This window comes from Phoxinus phoxinus, assembly GCF_949152265.1.
Source record: "Phoxinus phoxinus genome assembly, chromosome: 16".
NCBI lineage: Eukaryota > Metazoa > Chordata > Actinopteri > Cypriniformes > Leuciscidae > Phoxinus > Phoxinus phoxinus.
This window is the reverse complement of record NC_136891.1, coordinates 26,582,568-26,606,169: the sequence shown is the minus strand read 5'-3', so window position 1 is coordinate 26,606,169 and position 23,602 is coordinate 26,582,568. Positions and strand designations below refer to the sequence as shown.

Below are 23,602 nucleotides of genomic sequence, written 5' to 3'. Positions count from 1 at the left end.
GGATCTGACAGTTCATAGCAAACGGGTAGGCTACATATTTGCAGGATCCACAGAACACATAAATAAAGATTAAGCAGCTTCAGTGTGTCATAGACGGAAGTTCTGTCGAAGGTATAGGAGTCTTACAGTTCATAGGGGACATGAGCACGAACAATTAAATATCTTATATCAATCGATATCGATAAATTAAAAAATCTCTAATACTGGTCAATGACACTACCATTCAAAAAATTTAATTTAAAATAACCATTTCCTATATATTATATTTGTTAAATTAAATTTAATGACAAAGCTGAATTTTCAGCATCATTACTCCAGTCTTCAGTGTCACATGATCCTTCAGAAATTATTATAATATGCTGATTTCATGCTCAAAACTGCTCTTCTTTTTTTTTTTTTTTTTTTTTTTTTGATACCATGATGCATTTTGTCTTTAATTAATAGTAAGTACAAAAGAACAGAATTTATTAGAAGTATTATTATTTTTATTTTTTATTTTAATACATGTCTAGTCAGTTGTAACAATTTAATGCATCCTTGATAAATAGAAGCTTTAATTTCTTTCAGACACCAAACTTTTGAACAATAATGTCATATTCAGTTTTTGTTTCAGTTTGGGTTTTATGGACTCTTATTCTGTATTTAATTGTTTCCTGTCTTTCCTGCTGTGATAGGTAGGCTATAGTGTAAGTCTGATATATATTGTAAATACAGGACCATGATCTCTTGGAAAAAAAGAGGACCATGAATCCTCAGTTCCAGCTCCCTTTTTCCACACGTGCTATCAGAACAAAAACAGGGAAATGATCCAGCCTGTGAGTAACAGGACCAAACCAGACTCTTTAAATCTTGCAGAAGCACACAATAATCCGTAATGTACTGTACATCACCGTTCAAAAGTTTGGGGTCAAGATTTTTTGAAAGAAATCAATCATTTAATTCAGCAATGATGCATTAAATAGATTTTTTAAAAAGTGACAGTAAAGACATTTCTAATGTCACCAAAGATTTCTATTTCAAATAATCAATAAACTAGATTACTATGGAGGTATAGTAATTTTTAAGGATCTGGTCTGTGAAGACTAAAAAAAAAATAGCTGTCTTAGTACAATGTCACCATTATAACATTAGGTAAGGCTCTTTGAATAGAAATAATATAATGTGCATGTTTAATGTAAGTGATTGAATAGTCAAACATCTACAAAACCTTATCACTTAGAACAGAGCTCAGAGTCAGGAGGTTATCTGGGATGATCCAGTTAACCTGATGGGTGGCCCAGATGGAAATGGATTAATGGCTCTTATTCAGCAGTAATTAGAACAGTGCATATCACACCGCTGTCCTGAGGCAACCGTTGTGATCCAAACCAGCGTTATTTTCATCGAGGCTCTGCCAGCGATGACAAATTCAATTGATCAACTAGATACAGTCAAGAATCTGACATCTTTTAAACGGCTGATTCAAGCCACCTCGAAAGTGATTCAACAATCGGAAGTGCATATTTGAGCACAAATATGCTCTTTTGATGATCGAATCAAGAAAAATTTGATAGAAATGTGTGAGTTTAAATATATCCTGAACACAATCTGTAAGACTTTTGGGAATCAGTATATCCAAAGCGGTAGGAAACAGCTTGTTGCTGAATAATGGAATAAACACACACAAAGTTAACTAGACACCTGCCTGTCGCTGTATCAGAAACGGCACCTTGTAAAGATATCCCAAACCCGTTACCACGTATTTTCAGGAAATTGCACATATGCTTATTCATCCAAGAGAGAGCCTTCCGACGAATGCACTAACTCAGGGGTGAACTTGCGTTCTTCCCATCTGTCTGTGTGTCATAAGAAGCTTGGCTGAGCGGATGGGTGAGTGTGGCCATAAGATTGTTTTTCTCCTGAGTCATGTGCCGTAGGACCCCTGTAGAGTTCACACCCCTGCCTCCTCCCTCTCCCTCTTTCCTGAGTTAAGGAACCTCCCTAAAGATGTTTTAAAACAGTGGAGACAGACTGCAAGTATTCCTAAGAAACATAACAAACATCCTTTAAGATTTTCATGATTTCTGGATAAAAAAGTTGTTATGCGACAAAATCTTATGCTTGTTAAAAGTCTTTATCTTTTGAACAGGAATACAATATTTAAAGGTACTATGCCATAACTGAATCTAGCCAGGGGCGTTACTTCTTTTGTCTGGCTCACACGTGAGTTCTCTGACACCTCGGCTTAGCTGCTGCCTCCACTGTCAGGCCTAATTACTGCAGAACTTGCTTTGATACAAACTCTAGCAATGTTTGACTAGTTATACTTGCATATGTTTTAAATGTAAATATATATTAGTTCTTTTAAATTAACATTAAATTTAAATAAATTGTTTCAGTTTAACGTATTGAAATTATTTTATACGCAATTGACCGTTCGCAAAGACCCGCCACCCTTAGTTACTGTCGCTATGTCCGACAAGCTACGCCGCTCTCACACACACCATGTTCTCACGCAGTGAAAAACACACCGGACAGGACAGACCAGGTTACTTTTGTAGTTAAACATATTAAACAAAGTCTCACCTTTCAAATTTGGTAATTTTTTAAAAGAAATTTAAACAATAAATACCGTTTTGTGGCTCTTTAATGTGCCGTGTGTCAGATCGCTGTAGAGCATCAGTTAAAGCTGCTCGTGAACCAATCATCTCTTCTAGTTCATTTATAGCATCAAATAAACAATGAACATAAGAAGGAATGTTGTTTTAACCGCGGAAAGGCGTCAGTACACTCCGTTTTTTCAAGTTCAAATCTTCCCATGTTAATCTACTAACTCTCCTGACTGCTTTGCCGGACAAAATGGCGGATGGCGAAGTATGATTGGTCAGATCACCTGTCAATTAACGCAGCTGTCGCAGCATGCGCTTTTTCCCCCAACATCCTTTGGGTAGCGTTACAATAATAGCGCTCTTATTTATGCAAATGCTTTTAAACCATCTAAGCGTGATAAGACAAAAGAGAAGGCATTGCTGTACTGGCGCTCGCTGTCTGTGAATCTCCTGTCTGTGTGACACAAACACACTCTCGTGCGCACAGAAAGCCTCTTCAGACAGCACTTGAACGGACAAAAACACAAAATTATTTTTTGTTTGAGTATCCTCGCACGCACAGTTACATTAATTAAATGAAGTATTATATGAATGTAAAGAGTTGTGAGAAAATGTGTATCAGATCTGCGTCATGTGCAGCGGGTCTTAAAGGAACAGCAGTCTAATAAATCCGCTGATGTATGTCATAAGGATAACCAAAGAACGAGGAAATCACTCACTGCTCATGACTGAATAACATTTGTAGCTTTAATAAGGATTGAACTACATTTCATTTATAATTTATACAGTGAAGACTGTGAAGTGTTTGATAACCTTTTTCAATGTACCTGTTAGACCAATCCTAAAGCACTGTTTACAAGGTTACATGGGTCAAAAACAATAACTTTTTGTGCATTTTGACAGGGCAGGTAAAAATCTGAACCGGTCTGACTGGGCCAATAGAAAAACTTGATATTAGCCACTAGGGGCACCAATCCAAACATCACAACAAACCCCTGACACTACTGACCCCTCTCATCCCTGTATTTAGCACACCCTCCCAAGACCTAAGTTCAATTAACACACATTTATATAGTCAGGCAGTCAATGTATCATAACAAGAATATTTATAAGGCTTTCTAAAAAATGTCGAGCAGTTGTGGAGATGAACAGTTATAAAATAGGTAACATTCACTTGTATTCAGCCATTTAAATTAATCTATATCTGTAATATGTTTTCCAACTGCAAATCTGATATGCTACACTCGTATTCTGAGGAAAACAGCAATACATCTCATAAGCTACAACAATATTTGAAGCTGTAGGTGTGTTTGTAAAAGAAAACGAGAGAGAGAGAGAGAGAGAGAGAGAGAGAGAGAGAGAGAGAGAGAGAGAGAGAGAGAGAGAGAGAGAGAGAGAGAGAGAGAGAGAGATGGAAAGTGTGAGAAAAAGGAGGTGGAGACAGTGGGAGGAGGACAAAGAGAAATGTGAGCATCACAAAAAAAGGACTGTGTGAACATGAGACACTTTATCAAATGCAAATTTTACTGTTTTTCCATAATCAACCTCTTGCATAAATAAGCAGCTGAATTAATTCTGACACATGTGCAAGGTTGCATTCAGCTTAAGAGCACATCTTTACCTGCAGTACATTAACATGCCACATGTCTCTTTGAGGTCATTTATGTCACGAATGCAGTCCACTCTCTCACTCACCCTCTCATTTTCAACTGAAAAAGGAAAACTTTTTGGGGGTGGGCATGAAAACGCAAACTTTTGAAAACGTGTTTCTAAGTTTTTGAAAACGATAACGGTGACGAATTACATGTTCAGTCTGTAGTGCATAGTTTTTCTTTGCAAAGTGACAGCGCCAACTACACCATAATACAGCGTTTTTAGTCGTTTTCACAGATCAGATCAATTTGACGTTATTGTCTGTACGCGGAAAACGCATTAAAAACCGTTTCCGCTTTTATTACAATGTTGTCGTGTAAACTTACCCGGAGACTATATATACTCACCTCTCCAGTTCAGCATTGTCTGCCGATTGTACATGAACATAGACCTGTTTACCTGGCTGCTTCTTACCTAGACTAGAGCCTTTGCCTGATCATCCAACCCGTTTGTGTTTGTTTTATGGACACCTGTTTTCCACGAGTCTTCCTGCAAGTTAAGTAGCTTCTCAGAAACCTTTATACCTTCTTATACCTTTACCTTCTCAGTTTACCTGTCTATACTTAACTCAGTTTAGGATTTTCACGGACTCGAGAGTGGATCTGTATGTTAAGTGCAACATATGTATGTTTAATTCTGATGATTAATCCTGGGATGAATCACTCTAAGCACATTGCCTGAATACATACTTGTTTGGCTCTCTTTGATTATTAAACTCCTGTCCATATCTCCATCCTAAACCAATCAACACACTACAAGGGATGTATTTGAACCACTTATCTATAATATTGTTATATCTATAAAATCAGCATCTTTCCTTCTACTGATGACCCATGACCACTATAGTGAATATCCTGTTATGCACCTGTCAAGACGAACTGTGTTGCTTCAGGGGCACTGTGACTCATTTCCATGATTTTCATTTGAAGTGAGGTCTTAAGGAAACAGATCTGACTATCCACCAGGAAAAGATGCCTTGCGAACTCATAAACAACATCACTCATGATGTTCGAATGTTTGCGCACATGAGGGGAAATGATATTACTTTGTGCAGTGGCCAAGGTCAGCTGCTACTGATCCTCCCCCTGTTGTCACGTTGTAAACACATGGGATCAAGGCATCGGAAACTCTCTTTTGTCAGAATAACATATTTGAGGATAAACGCAATGGTTTTTGGTATTGCTGTTATGTTGGTTGCGCTGAAGGGTTCAGATGTGCTATGTGATTCGCAGGCAAAATGCTTGAATAATGACGCTGAGCACTTTTTGCTCATGTGATTTGTCTAGAAAGCAGGTATAAAGTCCACGCCAGACGTAACAGGACGAAACAGATTAAAACATCTCTCATCGTAATCATTACTGTGGTTTCAGGAAATTGGTTGAGTAAACACAGACACAATAGTTAGTGACTTCAAACAAGATGTTAGTGGTCGGCTATGATTGGTCACAAGCATCACGTCGTGCTAAACTCAAGACGTTTCTTTTTGTCGCTCTACGTGCTGTCAAAGCTATATATTTACAAACACGGAAGCAACGCTGACATTTTCATTCTCATGCTAAACCTCTAATGTTTAGCATCTCTGAAAATACTGCTCTTTTGTAATTCACGATTCATAAGAATGTTAAATGTATGGCTTAATGAGTTTTTGCAGTTCATGTAGGTCATAGATTACTGGAACAAAAAATTCCAGAGTGTTGGGCTGTCACCAAAACCCTTGCCAGCGGCAGGACAGGAAATGACGTGACTTTTTACACTGACTAAATGAAAGATCCACATTGCAATTAGGAAGCACAATAGGAACATCCTCCTCCACATTGGGGTTAAGAGTTATTACACTCCTGGGAGCTCCTGCGCTTTACAAAAACAAGCCTGTAGAGTTTGCAGCCTACTCAAGCTGACCCTGCTAGGATGTTCACATATCATGATCTGCATCAGCAAAGGATTCAGTGAGTCTGACTCTGGGTCACTGACTACACCTACAGTAAATGTGGAAGATCCTGGCACAGATTGACAGCTGAAACTATTCTTATAGCTTTGTGTTTTCTCAGGATACTTTATGGGTTACAATAAAGCATCCAAACGTGCGCCATAAAAATATTTAAAATTGTCAAGAAACTCCACATAAAGGGCTTATTTTATAGTCTTTCAAATTATTTGAAATAGTTTGACTTTATATTGTTTTGCACATTTAAAAAGATAATGAATTTAAATGTTAAATTTTAAATTGTCAAATGCCTGAAAAAACCCATGACTCCGTACATATTACATTTATATTAATTTATAATATAAACAATTTAAAATGAATGCTTGTCCCTTAAAGGGGTGGTATAATGCCCTTTTCACAAGATGTAAAATAAGTCCCCAGAGAGTGTATGTGAAATTTTAGCTCAAAATACCCCAGATATTTTTATATAGCATGTTAAAGTTGTCACTTTTTGTCACAGTTTTTGTGTCTGTCCCTTTAAATGCAAATGAGCTTGCTGCTCTCAGGGGGCGGAGCTACATTACCTCACACACACATGCACTGAAAACGTAAAAATAAAATTGCCTTTTTTTCTTCTTCTTTTTTTTTTAGATGGGACAGTGCATATTAATGAACGTACAATCGAAATTGACGTAAATACGCCAGATTTAGAATATAAAATATTACGCAGCACATTTGTTTTCAACATTGATAATAATAATAAATGTTTCTTGAGCATCAAATCAGGATATTAGAATGATTTCTGAAGGATCATGTGACACTGAATACTGGAGTTTTTATGCTGAAAATTTAGCTTTGCCATCACAGGAATAAATTATATTTTAAAATGTATTAATATAAAAAAACGGTTTTCACAATATTCCTGTTTTCACTGTATTATCGACCAAATAAATGCAGTGAGAATAGGAGACTTCTTTCAAAAATATTTTTAAAATCTAAAAACCTTTGAACGGTAGTGTATGACATGGCATGGAGGTGCATTTGTTGAGCCGTTTCATATTTAAAACATTACATTTCACAATTAGTATGCATGGCAAAAGTATCCTGACAATGCTGAGCAGGAGGAGACAAGGCGTAAAATGTTGATATTGGAATCGCTTACCGCTGAGCAGGAAAATGAGGAGCTGTATTCCCTCTCCCATGGTTGGCAGTGGAACTCCAGCCTCATTTTCTCAGTTAATGGCACCTTTCAGTATCTGCGGTAAACAGGTGCTGGACTCAACAGGGCTGGCGTATTCACACGCAGGTACAGGTGGGTGGCCGTTGGCTGCTTGCAGCATCCCTCAAGTTTTCCAGGGGTTCCCATCTGTATCCATGCGCTGGCTCCACCACATGGCACAGGGCCCTGGGCCGGGTCTGGTCCATTCTTTAGCTGGCCTTGCACCACGCCTGCACCACATCTGCCTGCCGAGTCTGTTGTTCTACTACAATGAGCAGGAATGCAGGAGAACAGCTAGACCTATAATCCCCAGCCACCAGTAATGGATGCCAAATATGAATAGTAAGCAGGTTATTATTCTTCTCAATCCACACACTGGTATGTGCAGTGACCATATTGACAGACACAGACTCCTGTTCCGTTTGGAAAGTTTGCTGTGACATAGCAGAGGGATTAGGTATAAACTGTTGTCATACTTTAATATGAGACAATAGTTCTGTAAAATTACAGGGTCACTGTCACTGTTCCCCCATAACTTTAGTTTTTTTTTAAGAAGAATTGTGTGGGACATCAAATGTTGATTTAAATGTAAGAGGGTGGTTAGGTTATTATTGAAGACTGTTTCTGCTTCAAAATGGGTTAAAAATAAAAACGTTCTTACAATTGCAACTTTTTTATATCACAATTCTCATAATTGTGACTTAATATTTCACACTGTCAATTTATTTCTCATAATTCACTTGACCATTCTCAAAATTGTGACTGTATCTTACAATTGACACTTTATTGTGCAACTTATTAATTCACAAGTGAATTTATTTCAAGTAACTGTGACTTAATATTTCATTATGTGACTTTTGCTGCCTTCACGTGCTGATTTGAGTTGATTATGAGCTTGTCGCATTCAAGTGCTTTGTTGTTGGCAAGAACAGAAATCATGCAGGACGACACGTTTTTTTCTTGCCTATTAATTGGGTAAATCTTATTAAAGACAAAATTATATTCGGTCAAATGCAGGCTATTTTCACTGTGTATAAAACATACAACACGCTTGTGATTATTCATATATGAAAATATGCACTACTTTAATGACAAGACAAGGCGATGTTGCTGTTGTGGATAAAACTAATAAAGAATAGCAGTAACAGCAGCAATCGTTCTCCCCTCCGCCATGTTTAAAATTCATGGCTCGCCCAACTCGGGACCTTTATTTCTCATAACTGTCCCATAATATTTCACAATGTGAATTTATTTCAGAAAATTGTGACTTTATATCTCACAATTGTGACTATACACTAAGGCGAAAATAGACTTTGAAACTTTTCTTTTCTCATCGTTCTTTGTGACGTCTCTCTCCGCTGATATGTTCATGTCTTGTTTTGTTTCTGAATCATGTTCTATTTCATTTTTGGTCGTGGCTTTCTTTGTCACTGTTTTGCGTCAGTTCTAGTTCTTAGTTTGTTTCCATGGTTTCTAATTAGTGCACACCTGTTCCCTGTATCTTTGATTGCCATCCTCAAATGTAATGTTTCACGTGTGCAGTGATTATAGTTCTTGGTGTTTATTAAAAGTTGTTATATCGTTCATTCCGCGTCACGCATCTAGTATTTTACTACACACTTAGCCGTGACAAAAATAATACTATCATGACACAGCTCCAGACCAGCCCAAGTTACAATGTAAAAAAGAAAAAAGTTGTGTAGTGTGGGTGGTTTTTGTATATTTTTACTAGTAGTTGCCATACAGTATTTTTACTGTAGTGCTATAATTTAATACAATCTAATTTGACTGTATAGTGTCAATTCACATGAAGATTAGCAGGAAATGACTGTGACTGTAAAATCTCAATAAATATATGCTTCTAGTCATCTCATAACTGTTATTGTATGAGTACTATACTGGCTATAAATAAATGGAGTTGCATTTGCTGGTTTATTTTAGTCCAAGGTCCAGGATTTTTTTTCCCCCCCAGAACAATTTGCATCTGCCTGCATTAATTTTAAAGTAAAAAAAGTTTCACAGTATTCTATTGTTGAATCAATAGAATCAATTTTACAGTGTACAGCATGTGCTGTCTAACTCATTTTAGCATATGGGCTGACGTTATCAGGTGGGTTTTGTCCACACCCATTCAGAGCTCGAGCCAGTATGTCTCCGACAGGGGCGTCAATATGCATGACCTTCTCTCCCTCAGGACACTTAATACTTTACCCAGATGTGCTCAGCAAGGTCGTCACACCACCAGATACCCGTTGTGAGGAAGATGGCGCGTGCTGGACTGCTCTCTCGCATATTTGCCCAGCGATGTGACGTCACTGCTGGGGAAACAGGAAACAGTTGGGACTACCTGACATCCACGTTCCACAGAGCTGACCTGAGAATGGAGCTGATCCAGGGAGCAATCAGAGAGAGAAAACAACAAGAACCCATTAAAAGGGGGATTTTTTTAAAGGGTTGTCTTAAAGGGTTGTAGTAAGATGGATGCAAATTCAAACAGTGTGAACGTGTTTTATGGACACTGTACACCCAAAACATGCATAGGTTATTAAAATAGACAAGTTGGTTGTTTTCATTTTTAAATGGAATAAAGAATGCATAACTTAATTTTACACAAAAAAACATTCTGCGCATTAATGTGATTCTCAGGCACCGTAGAGCTAGCCAATACTCTGGCCTATTTGAGGAACATGGAAATAGAGGCCATGCTGCGGGTGACATTGAGTGCAGTGTATTCTTAGTATGTTGCATGGAGAATTATTCAAGTTTCACACAGGAAAAGATTGTAGCAGATGAGTTGATTGTTTGCCCTGGTTTCCTGAAAGTCAGCAGTCTCCACAGAGACCAGCCTACAATGGGCCGTGGTGTTTATGAGAGGTGGTGACCGATCTAAAGGCGTTTAACTTTTAACTGCAGAACACCTCTTATTTGAATGCAGTTCATATGTCAAGTTAAATCATTCAAATATAGTAGGCCTATATAATATTTTGAAATATGCCCAGTACAGGCTTAGGCTACTTCATCTGCGGGACTAAACGCTACATCGCTTAGCTGAGACTAAAAAAAGAAGAAAAATCAAACACACTCACCTAAACGGTTCACACACTCTTCTTATGTCTTATTTTTATTTAGGGTAATGTGTCCAGTGAAATTTAATTAAAATAGTGCTAATATATTGAAATATGTACGAGGGTAGGCTAGCCTAACGCGACTAAAAGCAAGTTCATAAACAGTGCTTTTCTCATATTTGCAGCGTTGGCAAGTAACTTATATTGAATCGGTTCACACTAAACGTTCACAAAAACAACTGATAAAACACTGCCAACTCTCATGCATTAAGTCAATAAAACATTGGCCTAGCCTAGAAAAACAATTCAATAACCATAATTTGTTAGCTAGAATGAGCATTTAAAAAAGATATTACCGGTAGGCCTATGCTATATTTTACTCTTTTAAAAGTAAAAAAGTTGGGATATAAATAAAAACTGCCTTTAATTGTATACGAATCAGTCAAGTTTAACCAATAATAATAATGTACCAGGTGACAAGGTTATGTATTTAGAGATATTTTTGAAGAAAAAAATTGCATCCTTTCTGATATCCAAAATGAATCCATATTGAATCGAAGTGAATCAAGATCAGAATCGAATCGCAGGTTTATGAATAAAAAATAGAATCGAATCATGAAAACTGCGTCAATCCAGACCAATAAAAACAGCACCAGCCATTGTTCCGTAATATTTATAATCTCTGACCGGTAAGAGATATCAAATGGGTTGATTTGTATGATTTGTTGATTGTGTGATGCGTTTCATACAAGATCTGGCAACTGGACAACCTTCAATAATATATTGATGTGATTATTCGTATAAGAATTGGGCCATACAAATTACGGGAGTTTCCCATGCAGGAGAAATATGAAAACGGAAGAAGTGTTTAGGTAAGCATGTCTCAAACCAAAATTGGACCAATCAGCTATGAGCAAACTGTGACGTCTGACACAGTAAAAGCATTTCCCCAGTTACTCTTGTTACAAATTAAAGGTCACTAGGCCTATATTAATTTTTTTTTTTAAATACAAACTTGTCTGGCTTTTAGCTGTGATTATTTATTATAATTCATGAACTCAGGATCAAATTTTGAGTTGACTGTTAAAGTTGATCATCAGTGTCATGGAACCAACAAAGCCTGATTGAAATGGTTTGGTTTTGTCAACTTGAAGCTAATCCTGTTACCCTGAGTTTGTTCATCATTATTCCTCTCCTGTGGCCTCATGGGATAGTAAAGTTTCCATCATATGCACACTTCAGAATCTCGACAGTAGTAGGTCATCCGGGCACTTTTTTCCTACTCTTTTATTAATACTGTGAATTCGGACATACATATTTTGTCAAACCACCCAATTTACCTGAATTCACCCAAAGGTACCTAATGGTAGATTAAAGTCACCATGCATGAAATCAAAATAGACAACTCTTATTTTTTATATATTGCAGTATTTATTATACATGATTTATTTGAGCACATACAGTACATATCTTTTTTTAATTCATGTGCCCTCGTAATCTTTAATCAGAATAACTTCCCTCTTGCAGTGACATCTCTTCTCTGATTACTCTGTTTACCGGCGTGAGGGCGGGGCAACCTGTCACTCACATGAGATCGACCAATCCACAACCATCCAATCAATTCTCAATGGACAAAATCAAGTCCCGCCAAACATTTGTTCTTGTTCAAGAAGCCGTTTTACTCTGATATATTGCAGCTTCCATTTCATACCTAATTTAAATACACATTGCACATTACCACTGTCTTTTGGAGCATGCAAGCACACAATGGCGAGGTCAGTTGTAGACAAATTACAGTGTCAGTCTAACTGAAATCAAACTTTTAAAATGTACAGTATATAAACATACTTATTGATGTTGAAGTGCATGGTTACCAACCATGACACAATGCCCTTCCCCAAGGCCAGTGGAATAGGTTGTATTGGGCCCACTTACTCTGACCCTAAAAGTTGTCAGTGTCATAAGCCACAATTCAGGCCTCGGCCTGCGGCTGGTGGCCCCAATCGCCCCCTTTCTCCTAAACCTTAAGCATTCAGTCACAGGCTGTTAATAACAACCTCAGTTGTGAAAAGAAATTGGAGTCACATGATGAATGTGCCTTGACCGAAACATTTCATAACAACGCATACGATGCCTCAACTCACATCATAACCACGAGCTACTAGCACTTGTCTTTGGAGCCAGTGACAGAGACAGATTAAGAAAATCTGTGCTGAGCCCGGTGTGTGGCCAAACCAGAGGAGGGTCAAATCGAAGCCCTAAAAAAACCACAGTGTGAGATATTAATCAACGAGAGCCATGTTTCCTCCCAGCTAAAATGAACAGCAGGTTCCCTTTCCCTCGCCATGGGCTCTTTTAATGCGGGGACCGGCCGGGGCCCAAACATCCTGACGGAGAGAGGCTTTACTCTTATCAGGCAGGAAACACTGCTTCTCCGCCACATCCTCTTTACAAGAAACACGACTCAACCGTTCCCAAAAAACGCAGGAAGACCAAGCCAGACTCCAGGATTTGTCAAACGCCCGCCACCGCCACCGCCTCCCTCTTTCCCCCCACTTCAGATTCCTTTTATCAAAAAAGAGGAGGAATTTGAAAAGAGAGGGAGAGAGACAGAGGGAGAAAAATTACAACAAAAAAAACTGAACGTGTAAAACAGTTGACGGGGAAGAGGTGTATTTATTTATTTCGCAGAGATTATGAAAGTCTGCATCAGCAAGATAGGACGGGCAGCAGAGGGGGGCGAAGGTAGGGTAGGAGGGGAGTTCCAGCGTTCTGCTTAAGACACGCACCCAGAATAAGGGAAACAAAAGGCCTGTGGAGATGGAGGCGGAGAGAAAAACAGCAGAGCCTGTTTTACACTAATCCTCTGATCCGCGGAGGAGTGAAACTGAGTGCATAATGGGTGTTGCTGATAGCAAACTACCAACGTAGGGTGGATACCGCCAGTGGTTATGGCGACGGCCCGCCACGCACAACACAGAGAAATTACAGGTCAGCTTCTTGAAAGGACCTCAAACGGTCCTAAAAAAAAATGCATGGAAAAAACATAAATGTTGAGCTATAAATCAAATATTGCTAAGAAATAACTGTGGATGAATATCCATGAACAGTTATTAGTAGTCTGTAATTTTCCATAAATCAGTTTCTATACTCACTAATGATAAATAATAATAAATGCGAAAAAGATGTCACTTTCATAAAACTTTTTATGTACTGTCATACTATCACTATCGTAATAATGAAACTAAAAAAGAGCTGAATAATAATAGTTACACTGAAAAACCGTAATAAGCAGTTTACTTACTACTACTAGCAGAGAACTACCCCCCCCCCCCCCCCCCCCCCCCCCTGTAATTACAATTACAAAAGCAAGAGTCTTTTCTCCTGTATTTATATTGTGTTTTTATTTAGCGGCATCTAATTCAGATGGGACCTCAGAACATTCACTTAATATATCACAAAATGATGAGCATCTGCAACATTTTTTCTCAAGTCCAGACCTACAGACACAATCACTGTGTTATATGGGCAAACACAATGCAATCCATCAAAAGACCTCATCGTCAAGAATGCTGTTCAACAAACATCAATAATGAGCTACGTTAATCCACTTGTTATTGACATCTGTGTGGACATCAAATGAGAAATGCTAAATGTATAAACTCAAAATTGTATTTGAATTAAATTAATATGGCAAACCTAAATCGGCATACAATAGTATTCATTATTATTATTATTCTTTGAACTGTTTATGAGTATACATATAATTTTTTTTTAAATGAATGTAAAGTGAAAAGAAAAGGCAAAATTTCCTTCAAAATGATGTCTTATGAAGGAAGAGACCAGCCTCACTTAAATAATTATTGAGGTAAAACATTGAGGTTTAAAAAAACAAAACAACTGAATATATCTGGACTGAAAAAAAAAAACAATACAATAAGCTTTAATGCAAAGCAATTCGATATATAAATAAGCTTCATCGCATATGTACATGCTTTAGTGGCAAGATATGAGAGCATTTCTATGTTTGTCCCATTTTTTTTTTTTTTTTTTACTTCCGTTCTCCTTTTGGAAACAAAGATGGGAATGAACTTCAGTTTTTTTTTAATCTATGCATCCCTGAGGTGTCCTTTGACTTCCTGTAGCTTCTCTTTTCCGCTCCCTCCACTGCCCCCCTTTCACCTGCCAGTCACATTGCTGACCCACGTCGAGCCCACAGTCTCTGTCTGTGTCAATTGTCCCTGTTTTGGCGTTTATGAAATGCTGTAGTTGTTATAGTAGGCTGCCGTGGCATCGGCCAATACGGAGATGAGACTGGTTTCCGTAGCGCTGCTCGAGCAAACGGAAGCCGGCGTTACCTGGATGTGTCCCGTGACTGTCATCCCACCCTGCTCAGGGTGATAACTGGTGGAATTTAGGTACTGGTCGAACTCATCTCGGTCGACCTCACCCAGCAATTCAGCCTGGCTCAGCTGGTCCAGACCCTCCAGGTGCCCCTGTTCTGGAGGGGGTGAAAGCTGGCCGAGGTGCCCATGGTGCCCATGATGGATCTGAACCTGTGGGAACGAATGGCTGTAATAGGACAGTGAATGTGCTGGAATAAAGGTCGCCCCACTTCCCTGGTGGGACATCTGGATGTGACCACAGTGCAGAGGTGCCTGCTGGGAGTAATCGGGATGGTAAGGGGGTGGACTGCTCATGTGCGCCGGCGTGGGACGCCTGTCGTCTGGGCAAGAGGCGGAAGACGAGCAGGAGCTGGTGGAGACTGAGCTGGATGACGAGTAGTAGGACTGGTGTTCGTGATCCACGGCGTCCAGAGGCGACATCTCAGGTGGCGTGGGCATGCCGTACGGGTACGTATCGAAGCTGCTGTTGGAACTGGCGGGATCTCTGAAGACCCTGACGCCGGGTAGAGCTGCGCTTGGAGAACCGAAGCCGCCACTCACACCGCTCTCGTCGTCTTTATCCAGGGGGTGACAGCAGCGAGGATCCGGGAGGGAGTTTTCCGGACCGAGGGTAGTCAGGAGGAAGCCGGGGTCCACGCGTTTACAAATGCGCTTCAGCTGCTTCTTCCTACGGGGACGGTACTTATAATTGGGGTAGTCCTGCATGTGCTGAACCCTCAGACGCTCCGCTTCCTCCACGTACGGTCTCTTCTGCGGTGGAGTTAAAGCTTTCCATGACTTTCCTGTTGGAGAAAAAAAAAAACAGACACATTAGACTTAATATTTTTTTGTTTAAAGGATCCATTTGGAGTTTTTGAGATTGACCAATTTCAAACTATCAGCTTGACAATCACATTAGCACCAACACAACATGATTACATGGTTTATTATATGCATAGCTACAGAGACACATTTAATTTGTCTGCTTATATTCTGCAGCAGATAAAGCTAGTTGAATGTCTTTATAAGCATTTTTTAATATTTCAAAAGAAATAATAAAAATAATCATCAACAATAATTGTTTATAATGTCAGTTACAAAAAAATTAAATATGCACCACGGTATTTACAACTTTTTAACGGTACATTATTTGTTGCTTGGCATTCATTTTATAATGTTTGAATTCCAATATTGGCAATAATTATATTGAGTTCATAATTTTGAGCTTTTAACAATACTTGAAAGTGTTTTAAAAACCAGAGCAGAGAAAAAATGTGTAAAAAACAGAAATGACTCTCACAAAACTTCTTATTAATTAATTATCCAATGAAGTTTTTCCTTTTTGTTTGATTTCTTATGCAAACCTGAAGATCAGACTGATTTCAATTGTTTTTTTATGTTATTTATATATTGTATTGTTCTATATTATTTGAGTAATTATTGTTACCATTACTTAACTGGTTTAAGAATTGACATAATTTTTACATTTTATATAGCCTAGGCCTACTCTCTCTATATGTATATTTTTTACAAACAAATTATTTTTACAGATTTATAAAGGCCTAGTTGACTATTTATGTTTGGAAAGAAAAGTCTCCCACACTTGTGAAATGATAAATAGGCCTTGATCTAAATTAAATTAAATACAAACTAAAATTGTGCCGCATCTCACTGTGACTGCTATTTATTTCGGTTTTGTTTCAGTTTATTTTCAATTCAGGTTCGTTTCGGACAGATTCACGCTCTCTGTGTGCTTTCCGCTACCAAAAAGTATTTTAACTTCTGTCTACAATTAGTTTGCAATTATTAGCTACAGTTAGCTACAATTAGAATTGATTAAACATCCCATTTTCTGTTATCAATGCATAAAACAACTGTGTAACAGAGAATGATGTCTCACAATGAAGTCTCGCAAAACTTGCCAATGACAATCTCCTTTAATAATAATAATAATAATAATAATGAGATGTTGATATTAACAGTAATTATTAGACAAATAATAATGATAATATCTTACCCAGCATCTTGCTGAGCTCGGCGTTGTGGAGGTCTGGGTTCTGCACTGCGAGTCTCTTGCGCTCATCTTTGGCCCACACCATGAAGGCGTTCATGGGTCTCCTGATGCGCGGCTCCGACACCTTGTCCGCGGGAGCTCTGTGAGAGGTGTGTCCGTCAGGTACGTCCGCGTTTCCCGCAGAGCACTCAAAGCTCTCCGGCCAGGACGAATACGCGCTTATCAAAGCAGCCATGTGCGCTCTCAAAACTTCACCTTCCCCTTTAATTCAAACTTTTGTTTCTCAGGCGCGAATGTGACCTAGAGATTTTCTTTCTGTTTTGAATCTAAATCAAAGTAAAGGCGCAGTAAGAGATGACTTTGACTGAGCAGCTGGTGGTTGAAGCGCACTGTGAGAGAGATCGACTCCCTCGTCTGAAGCTGTGATTCACTGTTTCCTCCGGCATTGGGAAGCGCTTTATATGTGAGGAGCAGCTTCCAGCACAGGCCCACGGGAGGATCTCAGCTCCTCCTTGACTGCAACCTGAGACCAACGACGGTGAGAAAAAACGAGGTGACAAAAATATTTCAACAGCTTTACTACTAAATCACGTCATTAGCTGTTGGTTGGGTTTGTTTTCATGACACGTTATTTTGATGGCAGTGATTGAGGCTGTTGTCCGTTTTCAGTCAATGTAGTAGACACTTCATAATAACTAGCCTATTATTATACAATAGTTATTCAATAGACAAATAAGAGAATATAATTGTTGAGATCTATAAAAAATAATATTATACTGTAGGCCCTATTTGTATTTGTTTTCCCAGTTTTGTTATGTTCGTGAGACAGGCAATCACACTGCAAGGTATACCCCCTATGTCACGTGACCTAATCAGTGACTGTCGGTGACTGTGCCTGTTTTGCTTAAATAAAATGTCCCAGTCAGAGTGACTGGATGTTGTGAAAGAGTAGGCTACAACATATTCCGTGTGCCATCTGTGTGCTCTGCTAACAGGTTATGGGCCCAGTGAGAGTCTTACTGAATATGTCATCAGAGCTGAGACGGATTCAAGATTTTTCCTCTTCTGGTTTATCTTACAAGATAAGGGGCCCGTTTGGTTGGATAAAGCCTATTACAGGTTCTTAAGTTCAACAAATCAATTTCTCAATATCAAGAACAATTTTTCTGGTTCTTTGGAGATTAAAAAAGTTCCTGATGTCACATTAGGTTCACATCAATGTATTGGTTTCTAGATTCTTCAAAGCACCAGTACATCAATATAGGCCTGTATAGAACATTGGGGTCAATTTGAAACATTTATGTGTAGGACTTGGTTATGTCAGGGTTAATTTCTTCATAATTGCATGTTGCTATATCTGAATGTTTGTTGTCTTGATCCACAATTATATTATCAAGACATACAATTATACAAAATTCTCAGTTACACTTTATTTTAAGGTGTCATTGTTACAGTGTAATTTAGAGTAATACAACACTTACTACATGGGTTAAAGCAGGATAAGGGTTTGGTTGAGGGTTAGTTGCATGCATAATTTACTGTTATTACTATGGTAAGTACATGTAACAAGGACACTAAAATAAAGTGTTATCAAATTCGCATTACAATTCCTTAATTTTTCAATGTCAAAACGAAAATTTGCCAATCCAGCTGAAGTTGTTATAAAATGTAGTTATTCAACCAGTAAGGCACAAGAGGCCATGCTATGTGAATGGTCACGGCTAAATGGTGTTATTAGGAACAACCTGCATTAAAAATAGCAATCAGAGGCCAGGACTGGGATTATCCATTTTATGAATTCTGAATTAAAATTTGGAAGCCTGCAATAAATTATGATGCCAGGCTCGAGAGAGTGTGAGTGGGGTTATTTGGCATTTGGATATAAAATTCGAATAATTAACAATAAATGCATGTTGGGGTTGGCTGGCACTGATTTTTTTTTAAAAGACACATTTTGTTGTGAATGTTTTCACCAACTAGGTGCAAATTAAAGCTTATCTTAACATTTGTTCCACTAGAGATATTAAGCACGGTGCCCCTTTGCTACAAAAGAACTGTTTATAAAATGATGTCGTCAATTGTGCATAGATTATTAAAAATAGCAATGGTGGTGTTTAAATGTTGATTTAAATATATCGCTATATTTATTTGGGAGATGTTAAAACTTGTTTTGATGGGGCCGTCTGCATACCACTATGAAGAGATTTGTGTTGATGTGATGTGATGTGTTTTACAGTCTCGTTATTCATTTCTGCAGGAGGACACTTTTATTTAACAGTGTCACAAGCGTGACACAACAGTTTTCCCCGTATATGATCTACACATCATCCCATTAAAACCGGTCGTTGTGCTCAATGATTCACACCTCAGATAGTTCAGATCCTCGTACTTCTAGCTTGAGGGCTGCTGGGTAGATTGAACCATATTGTCAAGATTAGATGGGGGAGGGGGGGGGGGGATCCTGTTGACAGGTAGTTCATGAAAGCTGCCGGAAAGACAGGAAGAGTTCGGAATAAACCAATGCTCTAGAGAATCTGAACAGAGAAACCGATCCCATGTTTGAATTCAATGAATGTTCGAAGTATCATTTTGTGACTGACCTTTGAATTTGTTTCAGTGTTCAGCGGACAAGCAGAGGATGAACACAATTTAAATGTGGGACTCATTCCTTGCGGGAACAGGAAGAGGAGCTTGATGCCCCAGATTGCAAAAAAACATTACGACAGAATGACACTACTTCCTGCTCTCCTCGTCATACCTGCACGTTTGGCTGTGAGGTGCAAACTATAGGCCACATTTGTGCCGATCACATATTTACGGTTCTGGATTTTGAGGCATTATTTCCTGTTTCTTTGATTGACGTTCGGGGAAATGCAGACGTGTCGAGTGCATCTGTCTATGATGAGTGCAGGGTTAAGGCCATTATATTTGGATTCTGGTGTAGCTCCGCCCCTTTTTAATCGATGAGCTTGTGTTCAAGTCTTCCGGTTTGTATTTCCACAGCATGAAGGAAAGATCTTATGGATAAGATGTTTTAGAGGCTAAACTGTAATGCCTCCTTAATCTAAAAACTGTCCATCATTTTTGTAACATTACCATATTTTCAAAGGGCCGTGTAAAAAATTACGAACATTTTTTTGAACATCTCACTGAGGCTGCTCACCAAGGCTGTTTATTTGATCAAAAATACAGTAAAATTCTGAAATATTGATCCAATTTAAGCCTTTTTTATATATATATATATATTTGGGAAAGTAAAACTTTTTTGTTTTTTTTCATTACTTTAGTCTTCAGTTACGATCCTTCTTTGTAAATCGATGTTCTTTTTTGGCCATGAAATATTAAATAAAGCAGTTTTTCTAAATGGTTATCATGGGGTAAAGTGTGTCAGAAACTTTGTGTCAGTCAATCAGTTAACAGTGCTGGTAGTAACAGATTACATGTAATCGGGATTACGAAATCAGATTCCAAAAATGTATTACTTGTATTTAGACCTTATTACATTTTAAAATGCTAATAATCAAATTAGTAATTTTTTTATGGATTACATTATTGCATTTTTCACGCAATGGCAGTAAACTATAATTTATTGATTTTCCCTAATTCTTCGATCCACACTTTACATTTTTTCTTTCTAAAAAATCAGATTGTGTGTCATGCTGTTTAGCTTTGAATATACAAAATTCACAAAATGGCCATGTAAATATCATATAAATAAAAGTGTGATGTTTCTAAATTTGGTAAAATATGAGACCCAGAGGAGAACATTTTTGCAATAATTTAACAGCAAATTTGCATGTTCCCAGCTCTCTGATGTCGAATAATGGTTACATCGACATGCAGGTAAACTAAATATTAATACATTTTTGTTCAATTGTTTAATTTTTTTTCAAATATTTTATTCATTTTAATTCTACATTTGTTATGATTGAATTAATCATTGGCTTTTCATCGACTCACAATCCCCCCTGCAGATCTTTCATTAACCCCAGTTTGGCACAATGTAAATCTTAATGCATTTCATGTTGTCGAAAAAAAAGAATGAAAAAAAAAAATGTATTTCCCCTTTAAAAGAAAGAAAGAAATATCAATATGGTACACAATAATCCCATTCAAATCAATGTGATAAACGAGTTAGGTCAAATGGTATCTAAAAGTAATCAAAAACGAGTCCGAATACATTACCCAAAACGAGAAATCTAGATTCTGTTAATAACTACAATTTTCGTCATGTAATTTGTAATCAGTAACAGACTACAATTTACTAAATAAAAACATTTTCCTGATTAAATTCATTAACGTGTTTAATGTTTTGAAAAATTATGCATGGCAAACATTTTCATTCAGTTAACGGAAATATTTTCGACAATTATGGCTGCTATAAAATTAAATCAGGATCAAACACAATATCACGATATTAAGCACCCATGGAACAAGATTTAATTTAGGTTGCTGGCCCCCCATATAAATTTAAGATGACAGCTTACCCCTATTGTGTGACAAGTTGCGTCACTGGACCACTTTATTTCAATGTGTATTGATATGCAAGTCATTCTAGAATTGGGGGTATTTCGAGTCTCCCAGATAAACCTTCTTTTATTTAAACAACAACTTTTTTGAATCAGTTTTGAATAATAAAACAAATGATATTACACTATCACTAAAAATAATGCTTTATGTACATTTAGGGGGGGAAAAAATAACTAAATGACTCCCACTCTAATATTAACTGTCTCTGCCTCCTGATGCACATTCAACTTGAATTATCATGAAACAATTAAGTCTAATTTTCAAATATTTGGTGTTTACTTTATTAAGTTATATAAACAATTGCATAGAATATATATATTTTCTGTATTATTTGTAATTTAATTAATAAAAAAATAGATTTTGTGTCTGCCCCTACGTTCTGGTCAACTCTGTTACCTCTGTTATAAAACAAAAGAAAACCTCTAAAGCATTTGTAGAAAGCATGTGACTTGCACCAAGTGATGTCACTTCCTCTGGTGGGGAAACTCTGGAAAAGCAGTGAAGTGTGTCATTATTCTTCTCTCATTCATTTCTACAAAATGTTTAGGATACACCAATAGATTAATTATTTGTCAAATCTATTATTGTGATAATGCAGTGAATCTCTCATTCACTTGAAAAAAAAACTATAATATGGCGATAACCCATACAATTCTGTTTTTAGACATGCCATGTGGTATCTGGTTTGAGGTTAGCATTTTGAGCTAAAGCACAAAATGGTGGAAAATCTCAACTCTGTTATTGTCAACTCTGTTATCGTCAACCCAATTTGTCTATAACAGAGTTGACAGATTTTTCTGTTAGTACACTGTACAATGTTGTACTGTTAGTACAATGTTCAGGAGTAATATTTTAAATCTTACAAGTTTAAGATCTGCAAATATTGAAAATGTTGAATTTAAAGTGCATTCTAAAAAAATAAAAAAGTTTAACAGAAAAAAATAAATACAATTTTTTGTTTTCTTTCTCTACTTGAAATGTAACCCCAATTCTAGAATGACAAAGCTCATTTATCCTTTGCTAGCAGGCAAAATAAACCAAATGTGATGATACTCGTATTCCAATTTAAGGATTTATATGCCTTTTATATGTTTGTTTTTTTAAGAAACAATTGAAACAATGTCCATCTTCTCATCCCTCTCCTTTTGACAAGCACCTCAAAAGATTCTGGACATGGACCGTGGGAACAGGTAGGATGTAGCTCTATTATTTCATCATCATAAACGGGTTTGGCGATGCTTTCAGATTTAGCTCAGAAGCAGATGCCATTTATAGCAGCAGTCAAGACATGTAAACAAACTAAGCCATCGCTGTTCAGCAGATTCTACAATTATTGTTCGGAGTAACATAAGCTGTCCGTTTCCTTTTCCCTCTTTTTGCTCCATACGCCCACTCAGACTCCAAACAAGATGATCTTGTTGGGGTTTCTGCTATTCTCTCAAAACGGCGTACTCCTGAAAATGTTACTTTTTGCTTGTCTCTTTAATGAAGTCTTGACAGATGCCCACACAGGTGAACAAACAGCGCACGAAAACGTCAGTTCCATTGGATTTGATTAATCTGGTAAAACAGGACATCCTTTGGTATGGCAGATTTTCAGAGGATCAATATTGACCGTGTGACAAGGTCATTAGGATTTTAAACAAAAGCATCGTATTTGTTGCCAGTTACTCCGCACCATCTCAAGGCTTCAGTCATATATGCTTAACATACATTGGATAAGCTCAGAACAATAGACAACATTATCATTATGAAAAGACCTCAAAAGCACACATTAGCGTGACAAAGAAAAGCAGGGTCGTACAATTAATCACGCGCTTCAAAAAAAAAGGAAGAAGTGTTGGTTTAGCGTCATCATTAAGGATACGTGCATAATAGGGGAGATTAAAATTAAGTCCCATGATCCATGTCCCAAAACATTGATGACATGTTGGGCTGGTCAAGTTATTCCAGGGAAGACAAAGATGAATCTGGCAAAATGGTAGACAATAATTAACCAAAAAAAATTTTTTTTTGTTTTATCTAAAAAAACTGACTAAGAACTAATGAACTTGAATGGGAATGACTATTGTCACTGAAACAATAAATATCTCTTCAGCCATCATCTTATGCAAATGTTTTAAAGGGGGTAAAGGGAGGAAACGGGCAGACACCTTTACACAAGAGCTGGTTTGTCAACATTGCATAAGTTTGCATGTGAAAAAATGATTTTTCAAGTGTATGG

General features: G+C 37.6%; 1 protein-coding gene across 1 annotated transcript; it reads right to left on the bottom strand.

Annotated features, from left to right (window-relative positions):
* Positions 1-13,813: 13,813 nt before the first annotated feature.
* sox7 (SRY-box transcription factor 7) lies at positions 13,814-17,361 on the bottom strand. The gene is made up of 2 exons (XM_079583853.1): positions 16,852-17,361; positions 13,814-15,637 (listed from the first exon to the last, which is right to left on the bottom strand). The coding sequence occupies exons 1-2, from the start codon at positions 17,081-17,083 to the stop codon at positions 14,703-14,705; spliced, it is 1,167 nt and encodes a 388-aa protein (XP_079439979.1). The 5' UTR covers positions 17,084-17,361; the 3' UTR covers positions 13,814-14,702.
* Positions 17,362-23,602: the final 6,241 nt, after the last annotated feature.